This window comes from Onychostoma macrolepis, chromosome 23, assembly GCF_012432095.1.
Source record: "Onychostoma macrolepis isolate SWU-2019 chromosome 23, ASM1243209v1, whole genome shotgun sequence".
Classification (NCBI taxonomy): domain Eukaryota; kingdom Metazoa; phylum Chordata; class Actinopteri; order Cypriniformes; family Cyprinidae; genus Onychostoma; species Onychostoma macrolepis.
This window is the reverse complement of record NC_081177.1, coordinates 13,179,465-13,206,102: the sequence shown is the minus strand read 5'-3', so window position 1 is coordinate 13,206,102 and position 26,638 is coordinate 13,179,465. Positions and strand designations below refer to the sequence as shown.

Genomic DNA, 26,638 nt, shown 5'->3' with positions numbered 1-26,638 from the left:
CCTAATAACTCATTTAATGTTAATATACTGCATCTTTAGAACACATGAAACATAATAAAACTGAAAGGATTCTTGAGGCATTGGAGAACCGTCTGGAGAACCTCTAGCACCTTTTGAAGGGGCCTCAAAAATTCTATATTTGTATTCAAGGATACCTGTTTCTGCCACAAAATAATTTTTTTAAAAGTTGTCTTTTTTTCTCACAATTCTGAGTTTATATCTCACAATTCAAAATTTGTTTCTTGCAATCTGAGAAAATAAGTAACAGTTGCAAATCTGATTTTAATTCAGAGTTCACATCACAATTCCTTTTTTTTTGTTTGTTTCTGCCACAGAATAAAAAATAAAAAGGTAATTGCAACTTTTTCTCAATATTACTGACTTTTTTTCCTCACAATTGCGAGTTTATATCTCATAATTTGAACTTTTCTTCTCAGAATTTTGAGTTTACTGTATGTCTCGCCAATTGCAAGTTATCTCACAATACTAATTAACTAACTAACTTTTATATCCCACAATTCAAACTTTGTTTCTCGCAATTCTGAGAAAATAAGTCCAAACTGCAAAAAATAAACAGAGAATTGTGAGATATAATCTTAAAATTGTGAGACGAAAAATCAAAATTGCAATTTAACTATCCCGAGTTTATATCTCACAATTATGGCTTGTAGAATTCAAGAAAGAAAAAAAAAACTCAAATGTGAGATATAAACTTTCTGGAAAAAAAATTGATTGAAAACAAATTGTGGGATAAAAAGTCACAATTACATTTTTTTAATTAATTTTTTTTATTTCATGACAGAAAGGGGCTTCACTATGAATATATATTTCAAGTGCCTCAAAACCTTGCAGGAACTTCCTCAATTCCCAATTCTGAAAAGGTTCCACAAATGGTGTCGGAAATATCTAGTTTTTTAATTTTTTTTTAATTACTTACAGTTCATTACCAACTGATCACTTCTAAAGGTTAAAAGTACAAATGAAAGTTTTTGAAAATACTAAAAAGAAGATTTATTGAATTGGAGTTAAGTATTAGAGTTATTTTGCACTATGAAATGCTCACATAAGCCATTTTGAAACTATGAAAGAAACTGTAAAAAAAAAAAAAGAAAGAAGTGTTTTTAACAACTGTCCATTTGCATTAATGTGAGATGGAATTCCATCATTTGTGTGTGAAAATGCAAAAGCACAAAAATCTACTTGTCAGAGAAACTTTTATCATTACTAGGGGCACTTGAAGTTTGTTTGCATTTTGTTTTTCAGTACTCTTAACAACTTCAGAAGTCAGATCACAGGAGCCTGTGATCAAAGCAGCTTTCGGTTAGTTCAGGAAACACAGGAGCTATACCCCGTGCTTTGATATTCTACATCAATATTTCAATTCAACAATCGCTTGACATGCGCCTGCACTCCCTGAGACGAAAGACGAAAGGAAAGAGTGAAATGGAGGGGGTACTGGAACTGTATATAAAAACGAGAGTGAAGACTTTACAGCATGGAACAACTCCCTTCCTCAGCACCGATCTGCCTCGTCTGTCATTTAAATACACCCTGACTGCTTAATCCCACAGCAACAATGGATGGTAAACCAGAGCAATTCAGCTCTTTGACCCACACAAAGTCACGTGACAAACTCTGAAAGATGCCATCTGAAAGAAATTTGCTCAGTGTTCGAGCTTTGAAGAATACTTCAGCACTTTGAACTCTCACATATTGAAAAGACATCCTGTTTGAAGACCAGACATTCAACCTCAAGCACTCAGTTTCACCGGAAGACAGACCATTTGATACAGACTACTGTTCAAAAGTATGGGGTCAGTAAGATTTTTTGAAAGAAATTAATACTTTTATTCAGCAAAGATGTATTAAATTGATCAAAAGACATTTATAGCGTTACAAAAGATTTCTAGTTCAAATAAATGCTGTTGTTTTGAACTTTCTATTTATTAACAAATCCGGGAGAAACTGGTTTTAAACACTGATAATAAGACATTTTTTCTTGACCACCAAATCGGCATATTAAAATGATTTCTGAAGGATCACGTTACACTGAATTCTGGAGTAATGATGCTGAAAATTCAGCTTTACCCTCACAGGAATTAATTACATTTTAAAATATAGAAAACAGTTTTAAATTGTAATAATATTTCAGTTTTACTATATTTTTGGTACAACAAATGCAGCCTTGGAGAGCATAAGACACTTAAAAAAGAAAACATTAAAAAAGCTTACTGATCCCAAACTTTTGAACATAGTGAAATTAGTTTGCTTCTTATAATGAGAAAAGACTTTCTAAAATTATACACAAAAGAGTCCAAAAGACTGAGATCATTAATTAAAAGGCTATTTTACATTTCTGTACATTTTTCCCAATAAAAACAACACTATTAAAATAATAATTTATTTCAGAATGTCTTAGTATCTGATATGTCTTGCTTAGTTTATAATTATTATTATTTTTAATTTTTAAATTTGATCAAATTTTTTCAATGTGGATTTTGGACCCACAATACATTTATTGCTCTATTAGTTTACTCTGACGCTTATTAAAATGCACTGAACTCAGGCACAGCAGATGTTGGTGTGTGCAAATAACATATCTGAAATTTGAAATGAATGATTACTAATTTACAGTGCGAGGGGGGCATTGTTTATTTATGGATCATGTTCTTTAAACCCCTTAAAGACTAAAGACTAATTCCCCAAAATAGCTGTCAGTCTAAGGCAACATATTATAAATAATATACAAGCCCGGCTGAAAACAAAAGAAAAGAACAGGCGGATTATCAATCAAATACAGTTCATAACACGCAAACACACACTGAAAACAAAAGAAAATAAATAGTCAGAACACCTGACAATGTCAAGTTAATGTGGGTATTGCGCAGCACATGGACCCCAGCCAATTTCCTTAGAAGCTCAGAATTACAGTGAGACATGTGAGCGGTATGTCAGGCTTTGATGGCTGTGTTCTAATTACACGTATAATTCCTGTACCTCCATTTGATTACATGGCAGAAAGCTTTACTCTGTGGAAATCACTAATATAATCATGGAATTCTGATTGGATGTTAACTAACTTTGCAATACATTATTTTTTTCCATCAAATCACTTTAGTTAGAAACATTTCTAAGAAATAGCTTTACTTCATTAGGAGAGGAAATGAAAAAGCAACCTATTACATTTAACCAGCAATCAAAAACAAAACATTTGATTAGAGGGGTCCAACCTTCTTATACCAAGCTATGCAGATCACAATCGTTCTCCAAGAAAAGCTGTTGAAATGGATATGACGTTTGCTTCTGACAGTGATGACATTCACATGTAAGGGACAAAAGTGAGTGATGATTTCAGCGTTTTCTTAACAGAAAGAATGTTTCTTTAAACTCATCAAATGCAGGAGCTTCTACAGGCCCACACTCTGACCGTACATGTGCGCACCCAGCAGATCTACGCAAATGTGCCTAAAATGCAAACGTTTAACATGTTTAACGTTTAATGTTCAACTATAAAGTGCTTAAACTAAGTAAATAACAACTAATTTTTTAGCCCCATGGAACAGACACACCATAAATAAATAAATACATGCATACATATTTAAATACACTTTGGAGCCTGAAAGTCTATATTCACTTTCATATGGAAGCTTGTATCTGCCACAGTATAAATAAAAAAGGTGATTACAACATTTTTCATTAACAATTCTGATTTTTTTTAACTAACAATTCTTGAGTTGGTGAGTTTATATCTCACAATTTTGACTTTTTCTCTGAGTTGTGAGATAAACTTGAAATCCTGAGGGAAAAAAGTGAGATATTGTGAGATATAAACTCACAATGGCAAGAAAAAGTCAGAAATGTGATATATAAAAAAGCCCAAGTTCTAAGTTTATTGGTAAAAAAAAATAAAAATTAAAAAAATTAAATAAAAAATGTGAGATGAAAAAGTCACAAGTAAATTTGTATTATTATTTTTTTATCCTGTGGCAAAGCATGATGCAATACCTTCATGTTATTTTAAATCTGTATGACTTTCTTTAGCAGAATATAAAAGAAGATAATTTGAAAAATGTTGGTAACTGAAGCATTTCAGTTTCCATCGGCCTTCACTACAAACAAAATTACAATGGAGAGCAGTGGGACCCACAATAGTTTGGTTACAAAGATTCTTCAAAATATATGTATAGTTCAGTCATGAAACTCTAGATGGTGCAAGCTGACGGGTTGTTAACATAACTGATGATATTCAGAGAGTTAAACAGCTTGGCACAAGCTGATTGGTTCATGTTGCATATGCAGCCAATGAGCCAATGCATTTATATGACTGGCTAGCATTCACTTGAGATTTTGGCAGCGCGCTTTCAGAGTTTCTCTGAAACCCTCCACCTTCCCCAGCTCCATCTGTATAGATCTGCTACGGGTTATTTTATATGCTATTTGTGCAGCAGCAGTATGTCTTAAATACTCACAGCACCGTATATGCATTGGCAGTAGCAAATTCCTGTATACTTGCTTGCAGCAGCAGCAATAATCTACAACTACAGCAATAATCAACAGAAGCAGCAGCAGCAGCAGCAGCAGCAGCGTAGCAGATCTATTCTGCCAAGACCAAATACATTAACAATGTCATATCCATCACCATGCTGAAATCTTCTGAGAGTTGTCATTATTGAACTTCTTTTGTGACATCAGGGTGAGTAAATGATGCCAGAATTTTCATTTTAACCTAATTGTATGAAAAGATCTATGTGAAGAAATGATGATAAAAACATTTTTGAAGGACATGAGGGTGAGTAAATAACAACAGAGCTTTCATTTTTATATGAAGTCTCCTTACTCAGACCCCTCTGTGCCCCTCCTCCACCCTGTATCTCAGGCCATATGTGGCCTACTCATCCAATGCATTAGTGATGAGCTGGTGGCAGAGTCCCTGACACGAGAAGCAGCTCTCTGCTCACAGATGTAGATTTATTTGTGTTTGCACACCTCCATCAGCAGCTGTTTGGCCCCCACGGTTAGCACAGCCCCCGTAATGCACGGAGAGATGTCATCCGGCAGCGGGCCATGCCAGGCATCGGCGGTGTGCTGTTGTGTGCTGCTTAACCAGGGGCGCTTTGAAGATGCCACCTTTTGACAGAGAGGTGCTTTTATCTAATCCTCATGCCGTAATTTGCACCCCCGTACCTTTAATTTATGACTACTGATCAAATACCTGCCTTTGGAAAATGAGAAACTTAAGTGTTTTTTTTTCTTTTTTCCTTCTTTTCTCGATGCAAAAAGAATTCCTAATGTTGCAGGTTGAAGGGGGTGCATTATGATGGAGAGGAACGCTGGATCAACGTTTCTTTGATCTATGGTTTAATTGAGTGTGCAGACTATAATAAGACCAAACCTACTGTGATGGATCAATGACAAATTCATTCCGGATACAAATTCATAATGTTAACTTGCACAATGTACTAAGGAACGATGGGCATTTTCATATACAATATATGTTCCCACTTTAGTTCAATGAATTTTCAGTCATTTGTTACTGATTTGCTTTGTATTTCTAGCAATATTTTAGAGCTGAGTATAGAAAAAAAACACAAATAAATAAATAAATAAAAAAATGTGCATAATTGTCCATTATTTATTTGTTATTTTTAGAATATGTTATTTTTTTATATGATTTTCAAACTATTAAAATTTCCTGACATTTCCTGGAATTGAACTGAAATTAACTGTATTAGTTTGTTGTTTGTTTATCTATCTATCTATCTATCTATCTATCTATCTATCATTATTTGATTTTCAGAGAATTTTTTTAATGAAAACACTCTAACCACGTAATAATATACTGTAATTTATTGTACATAATATACTGTATAATTGTATCCAACTACAGTATATAATAAATAGTGTGAAGGAGAGTGAAAGCAGCAAGATACAGACAGACAGACAGACAGATAGACAGACAGACAGACAGACAGACAGACAGACATACAGACAGACAGATAGATAGATAGATAGATAGATAGATAGATAGATAGATAGATAGATAGAATTTTTTCCCCTCCAAATTTCCTCCAAATCAATGACTTTCAGTGTCATTTTTTTCTGAGCCCTGTTACCCTGGTTAATTTCTAACCTTGACCTTTAATAACATTAATTTGATAAATTTGAAATATAATACACTTACAAATGACATACTTCTGAGTCACCACTGGAATGACACACATTGAGTGAGGCATTTGTGAGAAAGTCATCATCAGAAAGTCAGGACATCTCGGTCTACTGTACATTACGTCTATTGACTTCCCTTCATTGAGTTCACTTCACCCGCTGACGACAAGCAGGCGCGTCAGAGACAGTTTTACTCCTTGTCTTCTAAGATCTTTTCTTCCTCTTTCCCCACAACAGAACAGACGGCTCTAGTTTGCAAAACAAATGAACAAACAGATAACAGGAATGGAGTGATGAAAGAGTAAACAACAAGCTCAATGCCCCAAAACCATAATACACTCTAAGTAGGTTATCTGCCATAACGCAATTTGATTGTTGTGTAGCCTACAATCTGAATGACAAACTTCAGCTGTCCACTAAATCCAGGTGAAATAAAAAAGATAAATAAATAAGGCAACGCTCTCCTTTCATAAGCTACAGTATACCCCAAACACTTCATTATGAAGAAAGATGATATTTAGTCAATCTATTGATGTTGCCTAACTAATTGTAAAGCAGGGACTCAAAGCAGATGCTGCATTTCAAAGTACTTGTGAGCAACTAGACAGGTTATGATTTATGCTAAGATGCGTGGCTTCAAAGCGCCGAATGAGGCTTCTAAACAAATTGAACAAGTCAAGCACTATTCACCCAGGACTGAGAGAGTGCCGAGCGCATGCAGATCAGAGGAGAGCGCCTGCCGCTTGTAATATCCCTCAATGGAAGCACAGGTCCGTTGGGAAGAGCCAGCAGATAGTGGTTAACACTGGGCTATGTGCTCGGGCATGGGAATTCTGTGCCAACGCTGCTGCAACACCTGTGCCGAGGATCCAAGCCTCACTCATGTCAGGGGCATGATCAGGCAGTCAGTAGTGGGGGGGGGGGGTGCTGGCAGACCCTCCCTGGAGACTTGACACCTTTTCTGCACGGCACCGTTATTTAGGTGCGAACAGAGAGAAACACACGGTCTGTGTCAACAATCTGATGCAATATCGGTAAACATTGATAATTATTTATGAAGCGCCGGCTTACTGTACCGTGATAGCTGTTAGAAAAGCTTGTGGAATATCCTCTGGATATTGCAGCTTGTGAGTAATGAGAGTTGACAAGTCAAGTTAGTTGCCAACAGGTTTTGATGGAGGTAGACGATGCAGGATTGTCTACACCGACCCCTAACAGAAAAAAGAACATATTGTGATATGTGTGATGGACAATTTCAATGTATGGACAAAATCAGTTCTTGTATCAGTTCTTTTAGGAGGGTGAGTAAATGATAACTGAACTTTCAGTTTGGGGTGAACTATCCCCTTAAATTAATGTGATTAATGTTTCAAACATGCAAAATATGCAGAGCGGTGGGTCCCCAGGACCAGGATTGAAAACCACTGCCATAGAAGAACAGTTTTGGTCCACAAATAACCTTTCATTAAACAGTTCTTAAAAAGAACCATTTTTTTCTTAGTGAGAAGAACATTTTAATCACCTAAAAACCTTTTTCCTCTTTTAAAGAACCTTTTGTTCAATGGAAATCCAGCTGACAAAAAAATAAGTTTTAAGAACATTTTGCTATATTCAAAACATCCCATTTTTAAAATAGTTTAAAAAAAATTTTCTTGGTTGTATGAATGTTAAGGGAACATTCTATTACCGTTATTGGAAGAGTTTGTTCATAACTTTGCGAGAACCTTGCCAGAACGGAACCTTCCAGCGGGGAATATTCTCAGAACTTTAGATCTTAAAGGTCCTTCGTGGAACCAAAGATTCCAATAAATAATTTTTATTTGAATGAGTGTTTAGCCAGAGGAAATAAAAAGTATTTTATTTTTAATATATTAAATATGAAAAATATTATACACTTATTCCAGATACCTGTAATGACATTTTCTAGTCAAAAAAATGTGACAGGTTTATGCATCTCTCTCGCTCAATTTTTTCCCCCCTTTTCCTTTCTCCCATTTGATGCAACCTAAATTGGTGCTGAAGAAACAAATTGCTAAATTTTTAATTAACTTCATAACATCTGCACTTCAGCTTTGAGAGAGCAGGGAGATTTCCTTTTAACCTATTCCAGCACATTTGCACACCAAGGTAAATCTTGATGCTGGCACTTTTACAGAGAGGAAGAAAAAAAAAATTAAAAATGGAAATGAACTCGTACTTGTGTGTGTAGATCAAAGACACAGAATTATTCAACTTTTTGCCATTGCTTGATCTTCAAAAATAAAAGAAGTGAAATTGGGGAAACACAGAGATGGATAGATCGGTCTAGGTTGGGTGCCGTCTGCTTATTTATCATACTGCTTTTACACTCCTTCATACATTTGTTGTAAATATCTATCCTGTTGCTTTTTTATATCAAAGTAGATCATCCACATAGCAGAGAAAATAATATTTTCACATCAAAAAAAACCTGCATCCCTGTTCATGTGGGGCTGTCATTTGCGTTAAATTAAGCATTAAAAAATTGAAGTAAATGAGTACCGGTTTTGTTCATTTTCAATATGTGAAAATATTCAGAAGATAGAATATCTATTGATGCAATGTGACTAGTTAAACGCAAATATTAGCCTATTTTATTATTAATGTTTTCATTTAAAATGTATTTCCAATGTGGAATTTGAAATGTGTATTTATTTTTTAAAATACTATACATTTAAATTAAATTGACTGTATTTAATCTGTATTAAGCAATATTTTGTTTCTTTTTTCATAGGAAAATAGGAAACAAGTTTCAACTGTCTGTATTGCAAGTTCTGGTCCAGCAGAGAGCAGTGCTGAGTCAGTGATGAACCAGTGAGTCTACACAGTATGTGCTTCACATAGGCCTTTTGCAATATTCATAAACATAGTCTAACATAATAAACAGACAGTTTGTTCTGCGCAGACTTCACAAGACAGAACTCTGTAGAATAACAGATACACTATATATTTGCCAAAAACACAGATACGTTCATGCAGTAGAATAAGCATGGCTGAAATGTGAGCGGTCCGGTGACCATCCCCCTCTGCACACCTGCACTGATGTGTATGATAGTCCAGAACAGCACAGCTTCCTCAACAACTCTCTCTTTGATGAGGAACACAATGCCAGCTCTGTATGACAGTCATCACCTGTCTACCTGTGGGAAAAGAGGGCACTAAGGGGAGGCCGCCAACCCAAACAGCAGGGCAATATACAGGGACGATGCCTGCTGAGCCTGTGGAGTGGGTTGTGATTGAAAAAAATTAATTCACACCTAATAAAGTATGAGGTTGTCTTGTATCAACCTCTCCACTAGGGGACAGTCTTTAAATCATTAAGTCTTCCATTAAATAAATAATATTAGTTTTTAGTTAACTGATAAAATATGTATACCGTTAATAATAATTGTATGTACGCCATTCAAAATTTTGGGGTCAGTAATCTTTCTTAATTAATATTTTTATTCAGAATGAACCCAGTAAAGATTTTAAATTCCACATGCTTTTAAACAAATACCGTTGTTTTAAACTTTCCATTTATCAAAGAAAAAAAAAGTATCACAGTTTCCATAAATATGCAGATCAACCATTTTCATTTTAGTTGAGTACCAGATCTGCATATTAGAATGATTTCTAAGGATCATGTGACACTGAAAGTCAGTGGCTGCTGAAAATTCAGTTTGTTTCATCACAGGAATAAATTACATTTAAAAATATATTAACATAAAAATACTTATTTTAAATTGTAATAAAATTTCACAATATGTATTTTTTGCTTTTGTGAGCATAAGGGACTTACTTGACCAAACTTTTGAATGGTATTGTATATTATGACATATTTTAATATACTAAACTACTATCTTCCACCCAGTTCAACATATATGAACTTTTATGTCACAATTCTGTACTGCTATTAATCTTTAGCTGTGACAGATTGACTAAGAGCTTTGATGAGGCCGGGTTGCACTTTAGCATAAATGATCAAATGTATAAACTGGAATGTGTATTCGCAATTTCTATGTGCAATGAAAATGTATGAAACAAGAAATGGTTGTGGAAATAATTATAAGAGAATGAGGATCAAAGCTTAACAAAGTAACAAAGTAGATTTATCAACTCAGTCACTTCCTCCACCTATGATTAATATTTCACCTACATAGACCCTTGACTATTATAAAACTTGTTTATTTTATCGCAATTAGTTATACTCATTTAAAACAGCCGATGTTTGTTTTCATTGATAATATTTCAGTTTCATTCACCTCTTTGCAATCATCCATCGCCATGCTTTAAAAAAAGCACCGTAACCTCAGCAAAGCGGAAGGGGTGAGTCTCCAGGCACTTGGCTTTGTCTGCCTTTTGGCTCGGGCCATCAGATAACAGTCTGGACAATGGCCCTCCATTCTGCAGCACAGGTCTTAAATGACCAGGAAGTGGCCATGAGCGGTCCCGTTGGTCGGATCCCATGGGTCCACTCAGCCCTGACGGGGCCTGGATCAGAATGAATGGCAGGAGAGCATGTGGGAGGAAATAAGAGGCCGGTGGCCACCCAGCTGGAGCCATGATTGCCCTTTGATGCTGAAAACAGAGGGGTGAAGGTGAAGGTGGGTGCAGGGAGAGCAGGAGGGACACTGCCCAGTTACTGCATCACGCATCTTTTGGCCTCCTCCAAGAGAACACAGACAGGGAACTATGTTAATTCATAAAAGCTCTGTGAGGAAGCGTCATACAATTTATATTTAAAAGTATTAATTTTACCCATCATTGGCATATATCGCTTAGCTATGATAAAGCACTAGATTCTAAAAAATATCAGACAGGATAATAGTTCGGCAGACCTTTCTTAAGGTCTCTTCCTCCCCCCAGTCTCAGCATTTTTAACACAACTCATAACATCCTTGTTCTTACTGACTGCAGAAAGCCTTGCTGTTACAATATATCACGTTTTGAATCTGCACTCAAAAATTGTAGCCCTTGGAATATCAAGGCTATCCAAAGTATCTGCTTTATTCATCTGAATGAACTTGTGATTTAAGTATCACAAAAACTGAGCAAAATTATTAATTCAAATTAAAAGTATAAAATAAATATTAATTAAAATGAACATATTTTAAATTCATTTGAATGTTATTAGAATAAAATTTATATTTTTACATTTTTTGTTCATTTATAAAAATCTCATTTGAATAAAGAAACCTAGATTCTAAACAAAATTTATTTTAATATTACTAATATAGCATTTGTTGTTTTAGAACTGTATATTTATATAAACATCTAATTAAAATAAAGAAATCTAAATTCTGAATAACATTACAAATAATATATTTGTAATTTTTAATTATTAGCATTAAATCTGTTATTTTATATATTAAATAAAATATAAATGAAGTTGAAGAAATATACATTCTAAATCACATATTAAAATTTTTAAATGTTTTTATTAGTATTAGCATTAAATCTGTTATTATTATTATTATTAAATACAAATTTTATTAATGTGGAATCTTAAACTGGTAATCATTAAATATAACAGTGATATTATATATATATATACATACTATTAATTCAGGGTGACAGCATGACCTCAAATGACTCTACGTGAACAAGACAAGTACTGTAAAGTACCTCCATTACAGCCTTTCTTGCAAAACTGACCACGTCAGTGTTTCGCTCTGAGAAGACACATTTGTTAATTAAAACTGCGCATCTAAGCAATACTGTAAGAACTCACTGTCTCATTATTGCTAATCATTCTCTGAATCAAAACCTTTACTGGTTAACCATTAACATAACATTAACCATCTCAACGACATTTGGTATAAACAAATCAAACTAGTCTGAAGAGTGGCCTGAAATCACTGATGTCAGCTCTCCTTAAGAGCCAAGAGTCCTTCAGGATCTCTGGACTCTTTACTTAAGATGAGTGAGTGAGTGTGTGTGCGTGTGTGTGTGTGCGTGTGTGTGCGCGTGTGCGTGTGAGAGAGATAGCTGACCTGGGTCCACCCAAGACCGCTCTCTGGCACCAAATATTTGTTATCAGTCTCCACTGAGATCCTCAGGGGTCGTATAAAGAGGGAATATAGAATTTGAGGGCCACATGGGTGGAGAACACAGTGATGGAGCTGCGGACAATGCAAAGAAAATTTCACAATGAAGTTCAAGGTTGTGTCCCAACAGGGCATTAGAGCAGCACAATGCTGAAAGTAAGGGCCAGGAACAAGTAATTCCCCATAGCGCAATCCAATGCTACATTAACACTTTGGCAGTCATCTATACTTACCATAAATTTTGAGAAGATTGTGTATGTATAAAATCTATCAAATATATAAATAGAAGTGTGAGATTAGAGGTGAAGGTGTGTTTGCTAAGGTTTATCCTCAGAGAACACAAGGTCACTGTATGTCCTTCCACTCCCCTTCCTCTCCTGCTGCTGTTCAGACGCCGGTCACACTCCTGTTTTCCCAATGACAAGACAAGTTACCATGGTTCAAAACAATTTAAACTCTGTAAGCATTTTGTTGGCCTGCATTTTCTGAGTCAGCACTCAATGACCCTAAACATTCTGTTTTCGTAATCAAGTTATTTTTTGGCTGATTCTGTGCAGAGCTGGTATAATATTTAGGAATATTATCATATAATTTGTATATATAATATATGCTTATATTGTTTTTGTGCAGTACAAATAATTATTTTCAGATTAAAACTGATACAGGAAAAAATCCAAACTGTACAGAAATTTTAAATTATATTAAAATGTATATAAATATGTTAAATTAGTATTTTAAAATTATAAAATAACATTTTATTGGTTTATTAATTGTGGAATTAGATTTTACAAAAAAATGACAATGTCAATTTTAAACAAAACACTAGATATCAGCACTCATTGACCCAAACCTTCTTTTTTTTTTTTTTTTCAATAATCACTTATTTTCTGGCTGATTCTATGCACAGCTGGTATAATGTTTAGTAATAATATTATAAAGTTTGTACATATTATTTGGATTTACATATAATTATTCTAATAAACTTTCAAAATTATATTATGGAGGCAGAAATCTAAATTTAAAAAACAAAAACAAAACAAGGCTGTAAAATGTAGAAAAGCAAAACAAAGAAAGTAAAATAAAATATGCCATGATAAAAGGTAAAAAGTGCAGGTTACACAATACAGCCAGACACATGATGCAATACAATCTATGGATTTTACTGTCATGCAGTAGTGCAATACGGAGAGACCAGAATAGCTGAAGGAGCAAAGGAGAACTAATCATTATTCATTATAACCCATAAAATGAATGTGGAGACGTATTCGTGATTGAACAGGAAGGGAGAGTTGGTCGGATGGCGACAGAAAGATAGGTTCAGCACCCGTCTCGTTGTCGAGGTCAGAGCAAAGGACATACCAGTGGGGGTCAGCTGAAGTAGCCCATAAAAAAGATAAGGAACAATGAGAGGAACTATAGATTTTTGACAAATTATTATGACACCCCTCCCATAACAAGAACAGCATGATGAAGCAGACGACAATAGCCGAGGACCACGACACACTCTCAGCGTGAGGGGGGCATGAAGGTTAACAAGATATTGTTCTAATGCAATTATTGCATATACAGCTAGGGAAATTATACCACAAAAAGGTTTCTAGCCAAAGAAAACCAAGTTTGTCCCCCTTATGCAAGTACTATCACATGACATGCTTTATTTTATGCAATATAAACTATGCAATGAGATCCAACTTTCTCTAACACTAATTCCTTTTGCAATTTTCCTTTGGATTTGTTCAAATAAATGCATTAAATAGCTTCATAAATGTTATATCTTCATTTGGCTTTTTATGCAGACTGTTTGGGCAGTCAGAGGGGAAATATGTCTGAGACTCGACACTTTATCAACTACAAACCACCGGTCAACTGACATCCAGATTAGACTGTAAACACACTCCAGTTGAAGTGAATCACTCTTGTTTATAATGTCTATATTGTCTGGTTTATCATAACCTGTCTTTTCTTGGAGTGCTTGAGCTTCGTCTTGCTTTTGAGGGGGGTTCAACACTCCATATCCTCTTCCATTCAGTGCATTGTTCCTTTCACCGCTGATTAATATCTTGTTTAAACAGCCACCAGACGCAACACGCCATCAGCGTGTCCATAAATTCTCCTGAGCTGATGAACACAATAGCTGCATTCCTTGACAAAAAAAAAACTCCACATATCAGAGCATATCTATAGAGACCTGGAGATTCTTGGAATATGAGATCAAAACAACCGTATTTTTCACTTATAATTAAAAATACACCCAAAATGGATACACTTCACATTTTGGACTATACCCAATGGTGAAGACATCGTGAAGACATCCCCTCTGGTTGGCTTTTGCTTTGTCTTTAGCAATACAGCCACAGTGACAAAAAGAGCTTACGAAATTAATGTCTAATGCTGATATAAAACGTTTGTGTAATTTGGGAACAATCTGTTAAAGAATGAATGAGATAATTAGATAAAAGTTCATGCACTTTAGCCATGCTTCCCTCAATCAGAGAAAGCATTTATTGTGAAGTGTTGGACTGACTTTTCTGTTACATCAAAATGCATGATTTTTATAAAAAATTTGATACATTTAAATTCTAAATTACTTCTCTTGTTCATATTTGTCAAAATCTCTGTCAGTCAGAAGCAGTGTAATTTTAGTATTATTGTTTTAATCATTTTTGTTAATATTTTAAATTACATTTTATTTTTATATTTTGTTTTTATTTAAAGTCTTAGTGTTTATTTGTTTTTGACATTTTGATTTTTATTATTTTTTAAATATACATATATAGATTTAGTTAAGTTAGTACTTCAGTTTAAACTAATGGAAATGTCTGGATTTTATATTTTATTTTAGTTCATGTTTATTTTATTTCAAGTAATTCATTTTTTTTGTAATGTATTTTTAGTTAATGCTAATACTGATATACTATTAGTTTTTTATATATATTTTGAATTAGATTTTTAAATATAAAAATTAGATTTTTTTCTGTTTTCACTTTAATTTAAGTTAAAGGTATAGTAATTTTTGTATTTTTGTCATTTCTAATCATTTTTCATTTTTTAAAAATGTCTATACAGTTTTTATTAATTTTATTTATTTAGTTTTAGTTATTTAGTTATTTTGACCAAGTTATATTAAAGACAAATAGGAAATATTTCCTTGGCAACTAGTTGAACTAATTATAATAATTCATCATTTATAATAAGTAATAATACTTTTAAGTTTGTTTAAGTTTTGTTATATTTTATTTTATTTCCGTTAACATGCATTTTATTTCAAGTAATATGTATTTTTGTGGTTTTAGTTTTAGTTAGCATAATAACCCTGATTGAGACACATAAAAACTAGCAGTACCACCTCAACCAACAGTTTGCAGTGCCAGCAGCCTGTCCAGTCTCAGCCAGCGCAGGTGCGTGGCATTCTGCACGAACCAGCAAACAACATGGTCAGGAAGAGGATCGTTCATACGTCCTAATACTGGGCCATACCAAAACAACTGTTCCATTTATATTGTATAGGTCTTTGTTTTATGGGTTGGACATTTTGTGAGATTGCAATCTCAGGCACCCGTGACATTGTCTAGAGGTACAAACGGCAATGGTTTTGTTGGCTGAGCCAGAGCTAGAGTGATCTCCACCACGTTCACACTAAAACTCAGAGGCTTACCCATTTTTCATTGCAGTTTAACGACGCAAGTTACTCTTCAGACAATAGAAAACACTTGACAATGGCAATGAAGTACATTCAACTGGTTCATTCCAAATTGAAACTCTGGGCTTCCCCTTAACTACTAAGTAGTCTTAAAAGTGTATCTGTTAAAGTAATACTTCACCCATACATGAAAATTTGCTTAAAATGTACTCACCCTATGTATAGATGAGTTTGTTTATTTATCAGAACAGACTGAAGAAATGGATCCTCTGCAGTGAATGGGTGCCATCAGAACGAGAGTTCAAACAGCTGATAAAAGCACCACAATAATCCACAAGTAATTCATACGACTCCAGTCCATCAGTTAAATACCTTTGAAGTAAAATAAGAAAAAATCCATCATTAAGATGTTTTAACTTTAAGCCGTTGCTTCTGGACAAAATACGTATTTGTTTAGAATTCTGGAATGTTTTCGCTTGTAAATAGTGCTTGATCTGTGCATATTTCTCTCCTGATTCAGATGAGACAACTATTTCACTGGAGACAGCAATATTATGTTTAGAAAACTCGTATTTCAGCCGGAATCAACAACACGTGTTTATTACAAACACCTAGCTTTTCGATTCAGAACTAATTCATTTAAATGAATGGAGCCATGTGGATTACTTGTGGATTATATGTTTTTAACTCTCATTCTGACGGCATCCATTCACTGCAGAGGATTGGTGAACAAGTGCATAATTCTAAATTTCTTCAAATCTGTTTCCGATTAAGAACCAAACTCATCTACATCTTGGATGGCCTGAGTATTTTTTTCAGCAAATTTTCATTTTTGGGTGAACTATTCCTTTAATGAAATAAAAGGACACAGTGCACGCTTACCAGAGTCATATTGCGGTTTGATCAGCGAGGCAAAGAAAACATATATGATTACGCTTCACAAGGCAGCTTCGGTTCTTCAAAGTCCAATAAGACACTAAAGGCAGGGAGAAATCGACCCCCTCTCGGAAATGACCACCTCTAATAATCAGTAATAGTTGTGGTTTGAGGTTTCACCTTCACCCTGTAAACAATAGCACTTTGATCGTCATGCAGATGTCGCACAGAGCAATACATTGTACACTTTCTATACACCATGACTCCTCATGTCATAGACGTGAAGACAGAGTCTGTTTGAAGAGTTACAGCCATGATTAGGAGGAGGGACTGAGAGCATGTCTATGTGTTAAAGATGAGAGTGTTCATGCCATTGATTGTTTTTGTAAAATCCTTTAGCAGTAGGACCTGGAAGAGGTTTTTCAAGAATACCTATATGGAGACTGTTTCATAAAAGTAGGATGTTTTTTGCAGTTTGACTTTATCTAAAAAAAAAAAAGACACTGGTGTTCAATTGGCTCCAGTACTTGACAGGAAAATACAATTGTTCCTGATGTCAAATTCCAGCGACTCCTGCTATAAATGAGGGGTTGGGCACTTGTTTGGAGCAGTTTAACTCTGAAGATTATTTACCTTGCTCTCCGAAGAACACTTTAGGACGAGATGAGTGCATCAGTGGCCGTATATAGAAATATATACACTGAGGATCGCTTCAGACAGACGTATGGTACGGAAGACCAGTCTAGAGGGAGAGAGCGGCTCCGCGACCGACTGGCGCAGAGATGCAGCTGCTCTCAGGTGGACTGTCTTCACCTGCTCAAGAAGAGACTGCCCGTGTGCAGCTGGCTGCCAAAATACAAGCTCAAGAAATGGCTTTTAGGAGATATCATAGCGGGACTGACTGTTGGAATAGTACACATTCCCCAAGGTAAAAAACAAACAAACAAACAAACTTTAATTTACGCTATGAAATGGGCTAGAAGAGAAAGAAATGGTTCGAGAATATGAAAAAAAGTTATTAAATAAAATCAGGTTAGGATCATTCACGTGAACATAGTTTTGGAACGATACAACGACTTTGATGAGAGATACGTATTAAATTTAAAAAAATGTAAACAATGTATGGTAGAGCTGGGAATCGATTCCAAAAAGAATCGATTCCGAGGCGTTGGGAATCGATCCCATCCAGAGGAATCGACTCCTCATTCAGTTCAACAAAGCTTATCTATGGGTGCCTCTCAAATGGAAGGCTGCATCCTACGAAGGCTGCACACATTTCAATTCACGAAAATAAACTGAAAGGAAACGAGTCGGTACTGAGATCATCAGAATTTGAGGATGCAGCCTTCAGTTTGAGAAGCACCATTCGCCTCCCTCATGCTCGATAAAAGCCGTAATTACAGTTGTGAGATAAAAGATTATTTTTTATATATATAAAAGATCTATTTCATTTTTATATTTGTATTACCCTTCGCCTCATGCTCTCTAAAAGTGATTAGAAGTCTGATTCGTTTTTTACGAAAAGGTTCTTTCGGATAGTTTTAATGAACCAGTTCCAAAAAAAAAAAAAAAGATTCAGGGGTTATTTTACGGTGGAACTGGCTTATGTTGTCCACAATTTTGAGCGCTGCACGACAGAATAGATCATGACCTGATTGAGGATCTTATTTCCTAAAATACTATTTTTTTTTTTTTAATTTCTATCAGCCAATGATAATTCTAAAAGAAAACGTCACGAGCATAGATCAGTGGCTGAGCATCTGATTGACAGATAAACCACGAGCTCTATCAGTGTTATTGTTAGTGTTCTGGTTATTTTGTTTCAGTGTACAGTTTGTTAATTTTGTCCAAAGCACACTGTAAAAAAAAAAAAAAAAGAAAAAAGAAAGTTGAGCTAACTTTTTTTTACCAGCTTCAGCAGATTTTTGAGTTTGCTCAACTTATTTTTGTGGGAGATTCTCAAAATTTTCTTGTATAAACTTAAAACGACAAGTTGAGAAAACTCAAAAATCTGCTGACGCTGGTTGCCTTAAAATTTTAAGTTGGCTCAACTTTTTTTTTTTTTTTTACAGTGCATACAGTCAAAGTAAACTTCATCATTCAGCTGAACTGTGCACATTTATTTTAGACACTTCATGTCTTGTTCAGTTCATGCGATAAATGCATGTCCTTGCTGAGCATGTGAGCTATGACTAATTTCACGGGCAAAGCAGACAAAATTACTATTTAAAAATCAATCATAGCTATAGAAATTTATTGTCATTTTTTTTTTACAAATAAAGCTTCATATTATGAGAAGGATACTTTCTACGACCTTTATATCCTGCAGTCATGGCGAGATTAGGTTCCTTCGATCTAAAAAAAACCAAGAATCGAAAAAGAATCGAAAACAGAGGAATCGATTCTCGGAATCGAATCCCATCGATTCCAGAACCAGGAATCGGAATCTTACAGCCCTACTGTAGTATGGCTGGCTACTTTGATATAAACTCAAAAAGTAGCCTAGCCTATAAAAATAGCAAAATTCGTTATATAATTATAGGCCCTAAGTAAATGATACACATTTATTTTTTTAATATGTTATGTTTTTAATAATAACACTTTTAGTAAGAAAATGTTATGAACTTTTTAACACCGTGTGAAAAACGTTCGTAACATTTTCAAATTAATTAATTGATAAATAGCCTAAATAAAGTCTTAACCATGACGTTAGTGGAGTTAAATAATTTATCTGCGACTTGAATACACGTGAGTATACAATAGTTAATAATTATATATATATATATATTTATAAAGTGTTTTCTATTGTCAACAAAGGATATAGGCTATATATATATGCTAATATGAAATATACAGAGATTTTTTTAGAACAAAATATCGACGTTTTCGTAGGAGCAGATTCGCCCTGAACAAAACATTTAATAAATATTAAATAACATAAGTGATTTTTTTATTTATTTAACTTTTCATGTCACATGACAGCAATATGGCGTCCTATGTGTTCGTTATACGTGTGGGGGTCAGTTTGAGATTGCTGACCGATTAAAATAATAATAATAATAATAATAATAATAATGAATAATAATAACAAAACAACAATAATTCCAATATTGATAACATATTCATAATAGAAACTGCCTATTTAATCAGAACGAGCATGATTGCAAGGTATGTTTACACATACAAGGAATTTGTTTTAGTGACAGAAAAAAATAAGTCTTTGAATTTAATTTTTAATGTATATAGTTTTAATTTAGTAGATTAAATGCATTATGTGTTTGATCCATATACAGACACCATAAATGATAAAACATACTGTTTGTTTGCTAGGAATGGCCTTTGCTTTGTTGACATCAGTGGCTCCTGTCTATGGCCTTTACACATCCTTCTTCCCAGTAGTTCTCTATATGCTCTTCGGCACCGGTCACCACGTTTCTACAGGTAAAAGACTTTCATTTACCAGAGTTTAGCTCTGTTTAGCTCTAGGCTATCACATTTTGGATACCAGTATTCCCTAGAGTGCTTGAATATTTACAATGTTATTAATCTGCAACCATGTTTAACCAGTGTCGGTCATGTTTAACCAAGAAAATGAAATACCATTTCAAGAGTTTGACTTTTGCAGGTACCTTTGCTGTGTTGAGTTTGATGACTGGTTCAGTGGTGGAGCAACTAGTTCCCATCCCACTCGCTCTGAACTCCAGTAGCCCAGAGGCCGCAGAGTTTGAGGCTCAGAGGATTGGGGTGGCATCAGCTGTAGCATTTCTCTCAGGCATAATGATGGTAAGACAATTCTGCTGTGTTTAAACACATAGCATCTGTGTGTTTTTGTTAACCAGTTTGTTGTCTGATGAAATGTTAGACTCAGAATTATGATAGCCTGTTGCTTGTTTTTATTGTCCCAGCTCTGCATGTGCGGGCTCCAGTTGGGTTTCCTTTCCACTTACCTCTCAGAACCAATTGTTAAGGCTTTTACAAGTGCAGCCGCCTTCCATGTGACTGTCTCACAGCTGCAAAGCATGTTGGGATTACGGCTTCCCCGATATGCTGGTGCCTTCTCTTTTTTTAAGGTCAGACATGGTGGAACACAGACTGTTTTTCTGTTCTGGTTACTAGTGGAATAATTAGTTAAAACTACTATAATTATCACTGTAGTATCTCTCACTATTTCTGGGCACAAATGAGTCAGCAGCTCCTTTTAAACCCACAGACTCTGGCATCAGTGATGGAGAATGTGCCCCACACTAATTTGGCCGAGCTGGTGATCTCACTGCTTTGTCTGGCTGTTCTGGTGCCAGTTAAAGAGGTCAACTCACGCTTTCGGGAGCGTCTGCGCACTCCCATCCCTGTGGAGATCATCACTGTGAGTTTGCACTCCTCAACAGATATTTAGAAGATTTAGAACATCTCTGTGATGCTATGTGAATTACAGACATAAATAAGCAAATGAACTTTTGTACAAATATTTGTCATTCACCAGACAACTAGTCCAGTATAATGAGAGTTTCATCATCAACCCTATTTCTACTGTTGTCTGCACTGTGAAAAATAATCTTCCATTCTCTTGTGGCTCCTGCAGGTAATAATTGCAACAGGAATTACATATGCCTTTTCCCTGGATTCCAAATATGACATACAGATAGTAGGACATATTCCAGCAGGGTAATATATTATTATTATTATTATTAAATATATATATTTTAAATAATATATAGATTAAAAAAGTTTACCAAGGGCTGAATTTATTTGATCAAAAATACAGTAAAATAATAAAATAGCTAAAAATGATTACAATTTATTCATTTATTTCTGTGATAGCAAACTGATTTTCAGCAGTTATTTGTCCAGTCTTTAGAAATCATTCTAATATGCTGATTTGGTTTTTTTATTTGTTAAAAACAGTTAGATTAATATAAATGTAAAAATAGTTAATAAACCACTTAATAATAATTTTGTGGAAACCTTAGTGTGTTTTTTTCAGGATTTATTAATAAAAAGAATGTTCAAAAGTACAGCATTTATTTGAAAGAAAATGACTCTGTAACAGTGTAAAAGTCTTTACTGTCAATTTTGATCAATTTAATGCATTGATATATTGAAGTATGAATAATATAATATAATAATATAATATAAGAAGCTGTTGTCAGACTCCTTGTGCAAACAAAAATCTCACTGGATTGATACAGTTAATGGCAAAATGAATGTTTGAAATGTAAACTGATATTTCTTACTGACACTCTACAGCAAAAGATAGAAATAACTGACTTAAAACCATTTTTAGCTGGTGAAAATATAGTGTTCTAATAATTTTGGCCACCACTGCATGTACATCCTGCAGTTTAACTATAATTTAAAGCTAAATATTTACTACTTTTCAGCTTCCCCAAGCCACGGCTGCCTGCATTGGAGACGGTTCCAGACATTGCCGGTGACACAGTTGCTATCACCCTTGTTGCTTACGCTGTGTCTGTATCTCTAGCCATGCTTTATGCTGATAAGCATGGATACTCCATTGATCCAAATCAGGTAGATACTATATTAATAATCTGAAAAGGTTTCCTGGGTTTGACTGGTTGAGCATAGATTTGTAAATATCATCAAAAAACAATGTTCTTTTATTTTTGCTGTATAGGAGCTTCTAGCACATGGGATCTCCAACACTGTGTCATCTCTCTTCACATGTTTCCCAAATTCAGCTACACTGGCCACCACAAACATACTGGATAGTGCCGGAGGTCACACACAGGTACTGGTTTGTTTGAGATCACCTCTGCTGTTCTTATTCCGTGTTAGAAAACTAAGCAATATTATGCAGTAAAGGTCCCGCTGAGATAATATAATGAATGTTTACTGCATGTTTACTGCTAGAAGTGTAAGTTGATCATTTTCTGTACAAGTTTGTCAAACACAGTAGGAGTTAAATACAATAATATCCTTTTTCTATACTTCAACAGCTCGCAGCACTGTTCACAAGTCTGGTTGTTCTTATTGTACTTCTGCTAATAGGACCTCTGTTTTACTTTCTACCCAAGGTAAGACACATATGCAATGAATTTATCTTCTATTCGACATATTTCAGAATGAAACAGTATTTTCTTAAGAGCGTCTGATTAATGCACCAAAATCAATGTGAATATTGTCTTATATGTCATAGACATTTGGTAACAAAACAAATAGGGTAATTTTGGATTTCATGCTATTTTTAAGGAGAAATCAATATAATCTTTAGCATTACTGTCTCTCACCTTTCTCTCCATCCAGGCAGTGCTCGCATGTATAAATGTGACCAGCCTGAGACAGATGTTCCTGCTGTTTCAGGATCTCCCAGACCTTTGGCGAATTAGCAAAATTGATTTTGTACGGTTTTACCACCTCTCGTTACCAGATAAGCACTAAATATGTTTAATTTCTGAATGAGATTGAGTCCAGCTGATTAATTTCAATTCTTGTTACGTATGTTTGAACAGATGGTGTGGCTTGTGACCTGGCTGTCAGTAGTTGTGCTAAATGTAGACCTGGGCCTAGCCATTGGGGTGGTCTTCTCAATGATGACAGTTATATGTCGTACACAGAGGTAAAAATAATATGACACTTCCCATTATGACTCTTTGGGCTTTCATATACTCACTTCATGAGATATTTAGTATAAATTAAAGCAAGGTTTACTAACTTCAGAGTCATGACCTGCACTAGGAGGAAATTATTATGATTTCACTCTAATCTGTGCTATGAACACATAAATGAGTGAAATATATTCTGTTAGAAAAGAAAGTATAATAGATTATGAAAAATGATATAAATAAAAATAGATTAAACCCCTATGGCTAAAGGCAGAATGAATTTAGCTCTATACCTGTTAAAAAATTCTAAGCATGTTTTTCCAAACTATTTATGATCGAAACAACACCATGCAACATATTGGAAGCGAGAAATGATTTTTGTATAGCAAGCAATAAAATTACTCCTGAATGTATTTGCTGAAGAAATGCATGCGCAGGTTTCACATTAAACATGAATTGTTGTGTAATTTAATATTTTAATAATAACCAAACTGTCCATGGATTTAGGTTACTTCTGTATAAATCTAATTAAATGTACACTTAGATTTCATAAGGGTTTTGAAACATATAACATGTAAAAAAGGATCCTCTGGGAGAAAGATTGGGAACCACTGAATTAGAGTGTGTGTATCATTCTGGCTGGATCGAGATAATGATATTATCAATCCAACTAGAGCAGCCCCAGTGAAACGAGGTATTGAGTACATAATATAATTGAGATTGAAACTACCTAATTAGATTTGTGTATTTATCTGCTTTAATAATCATGTTTACTACATCCTTTAATTATGCGTTCCAAAGCTCAGGGGCTGTATAAAAACAGCGAACCAGTATCCCTTACAGACCCCTGTGTTCCAAAACAACCTTCCCCTCCTAGCGGATATGAAATTCACATTTAAGGAAAGGGGAGATAAAGATGTCCCTGAACTCATAGTAAACTTTCTGTTTTCAGGGCCAACTGCTCTGTGTTAGGAAGAGCTGCCAACACGGAGATTTACAGATCCATCAACAACCATAATAAAGTGAGTCAACAGTCATCATATTAAGTTTCTTTTCTTATTACCACACGTAATGTAATTTACTATGATTAGAATTGAGCCTTGTGCTTTTGCAAAGTAAATCGATTAACCGTTGCTGCACTTGTCTTAATCACATCTGTGTTGCGTAACTGCCGATGTGGTTATACCCTCTTCATCTCTCTGTACCGTAGTGCTATGAAGTCCCTGGTGTGAAGATCCTGACCTACAATGGACCCATCTACTATGGGAACCGTAGCTTTTTTAAGGCTGATATGGCTCAGCTTCTGGGCCTCACCCCTGAGAGGATACGCAGCCGAGAGAAAGCCCTGAAGGCCATTGAGAAGAGAGAGAGAGAGGCCATTAGCTCTGTAGTAAGATGATCAATCCATCAGTTTATACGTAATATGCTCCTCAAGTTTAGGAGTTTATTTTAGCTTACTTACCCCAAAAAATGTCTCCTGGCATTTTATGTTTTACATTATATCTGAATGTTCATAAGCCACATTCAGAGCTGTTGTAAATGCACAGCAGCTGCACATTCTGTGTTGAAGGCATAGTTCACCCAAAAATGAAAAAGCGTTCATCATTTACTCACACTCATGATGTTCCAAAACCATAAGAATGTGGTTCATTTTTGAAACCAAAAATAAGATATTATATTCTCTGTCTCTCCACTGAAAGACCAGATAACCAAAACTTCCCAAAGAAGATAATTAATTGTGCCCTATGGATGTGTTTTCATCATTGTTTAGATAAATAAAAGCCTAAATTAAATCTGCTCATCATATAAAGTGATCATATACCTTCACATGACCCGGATAAAACTGCTCAATTCATACGGATTCATTTTATGATGCCTTTATGAACTTTTTGGATCTTGGAAGTCTAAAATTTCAGACAGAAACTGCTCAGATTTTATTAAAATATCTAATTTTATGTTTCAAAGTTTAAAGTCTTATAGATTTGGAACAACGTGAGGGTGAGTAAATGATAACAAGAATTTGTATTTTTGGGTGAGCTATAATTAGAATATTGAACTATATTACTTGGTGGAAGAATGGTTTATTAAGATAATAATGAGTTTATTGTCAGCTGTTGCTGTGGTTTTATTTGACTAAAACCTAGTGGCCTTTTGCTTTCATAACCTCTGAAAGGCTTTACTTGTAATCAGGCCAGTGTTATTATATTGATATGTCTTTGCCTTGATATTTTTTTTAGATTTTCTTCTAACAACGAAATAACATATATAAAGAAAACATCTGATTGGATAACTGTATTGTTTTTCAAGGAACAAGGAGTTACAGACAGTTCATTTTCTTCAAAGAATGACTTGTTCAGATCAGGTGCATTCCCACTTCTTCAAGTAATATCAAAAATCACATTAAAGAGTCTTTTATTTCAGTTGTTTTACACTTCCATGTTTTTGTTTAATTGTTTACTGCAGAAATGGCTGAGGGTGAAGTCGAGGCTGTGTTAATAGACTGCAGCAGTGTTATTTTCGTGGATGTTGCAGGAGCTCGGTTGTTCATACAGGTGAGCTGGACTGTATAGGTTTTGTTTAGACACCCATCAATATTGTCATGAAAAATGTCTTATGATTACGGTACTTATATCCTGCCACAGATGTGCATGGAGTGCCAGAAGATAGGGGTACGGATATACCTGGCTAACTGCAATGGTGAGTTTACACATATACTGTATACTTAAACAAACCTTTCAAACAATTTCCTGAGGGTAATATTTTCTCTCTCCTGTAGAGAGTGTACTGAAGATTCTCACATCTAGCGGGCTGATGAACTACATGAATCCTCAGCATATTTTTGTTACAATTCATGATGCAGTGGTCTACATACAACAGCAGCGGGTATGTTGCAAAACCTCCTTCATAAATGTGATTTCATATCTCAACAAAACAGCATATTTTCTGTGCTAAACTGTAGCGTTATGGCACAATTTAATTTCCATTTAAAAATGTCATTGTTTTGTTTGACAGGAGAAACCTCCCGAGAACAACACAACGGTTTGGGTGTGATCTATCTGACACAAAGTAATGCAAGACTGAGACTCAAAACAGGACCTAAAGAACCAGTTGGTGACTTCAAGTGTGTCAGAGAAATGACTTAAAGTCATTCCAGCATTTATTTCGACTCAACATGCTGTGATGAGTTTGTCAGGGCTATCAGTGGTTGTTTTAACGAAAATTCATTGTCATAAACATTTTAATTTGAATGAACAACCAGTAATGTGTGACCAGCACAAAAATGTTCATGCTCTCAATGCAATGGATTTTTTATGGAGAGGTGTTCTAATCTCTTTTCCATTGCACTGGTA

The 26,638-nt window shown here is 34.8% G+C and overlaps 2 protein-coding genes across 8 annotated transcripts in view; one reads left to right on the top strand and one right to left on the bottom strand.

Moving 5' to 3' along the window:
* The window catches only part of sp5l (Sp5 transcription factor-like), a 24,270-nt gene extending 6,809 nt beyond the window's left edge, over positions 1 to 17,461 (bottom strand). The window contains exons 1-7 of one of the 5 annotated variants that reach the window (XM_058763091.1): positions 16,067 to 17,178; positions 12,446 to 12,618; positions 12,159 to 12,287; positions 10,428 to 10,831; positions 7,242 to 7,376; positions 6,856 to 7,126; positions 6,182 to 6,413 (exon numbers count right to left, since the gene is read on the bottom strand). In XM_058763091.1, the coding sequence (XP_058619074.1) occupies positions 6,182 to 6,190 (9 nt within the window). In that variant the 5' untranslated portion in view covers positions 6,191 to 6,413; positions 6,856 to 7,126; positions 7,242 to 7,376; ... (2 more) ...; positions 12,446 to 12,618; positions 16,067 to 17,178. Of the gene's footprint in view, positions 1 to 6,181; positions 6,414 to 6,855; positions 7,127 to 7,241; positions 7,377 to 10,427; positions 10,832 to 12,158; positions 12,619 to 16,066; positions 17,179 to 17,361 lie in introns of those variants that run through there. The other 4 variants (XM_058763090.1, XM_058763094.1, XM_058763092.1 and 1 more) reach the window with 4 other exon arrangements.
* On the top strand, positions 17,265 to 26,638 carry slc26a10 (solute carrier family 26 member 10). 3 transcript variants are annotated; one of them, XM_058763082.1, is made up of 18 exons: positions 17,265 to 17,656; positions 20,059 to 20,169; positions 20,354 to 20,511; positions 20,634 to 20,798; positions 20,939 to 21,091; positions 21,308 to 21,390; positions 22,107 to 22,254; positions 22,361 to 22,474; positions 22,683 to 22,760; positions 22,990 to 23,085; positions 23,196 to 23,302; positions 24,241 to 24,310; positions 24,499 to 24,678; positions 25,596 to 25,650; positions 25,752 to 25,840; positions 25,931 to 25,985; positions 26,065 to 26,171; positions 26,301 to 26,638. In XM_058763082.1, the coding sequence occupies exons 1-18, from the start codon at positions 17,392 to 17,394 to the stop codon at positions 26,337 to 26,339; spliced, it is 2,073 nt and encodes a 690-aa protein (XP_058619065.1). In that variant the 5' UTR covers positions 17,265 to 17,391; the 3' UTR covers positions 26,340 to 26,638. The 3 variants fall into 3 exon arrangements, with proteins under 3 accessions (XP_058619065.1, XP_058619067.1, XP_058619066.1); XM_058763084.1 differs by lacking the exon at positions 17,265 to 17,656 and adding an exon at positions 19,354 to 19,476; XM_058763083.1 differs by lacking the exon at positions 17,265 to 17,656 and adding an exon at positions 19,831 to 19,896.

Excerpts from the sequence above, each read along its gene's own strand:
- slc26a10 (XM_058763082.1), top strand. The coding sequence starts at position 17,392 with ATGAGTGCATCAGTGGCCGTATATAGAAATATATACACTGAGGATCGC. Across the intron at positions 20,170-20,353 it reads CGGTCACCACGTTTCTACAG|GTACCTTTGCTGTGTTGAGT; the intron begins GTAAAAGACTTT and ends TGACTTTTGCAG. Across the intron at positions 23,086-23,195 it reads GAATTAGCAAAATTGATTTT|ATGGTGTGGCTTGTGACCTG; the intron begins GTACGGTTTTAC and ends ATGTTTGAACAG.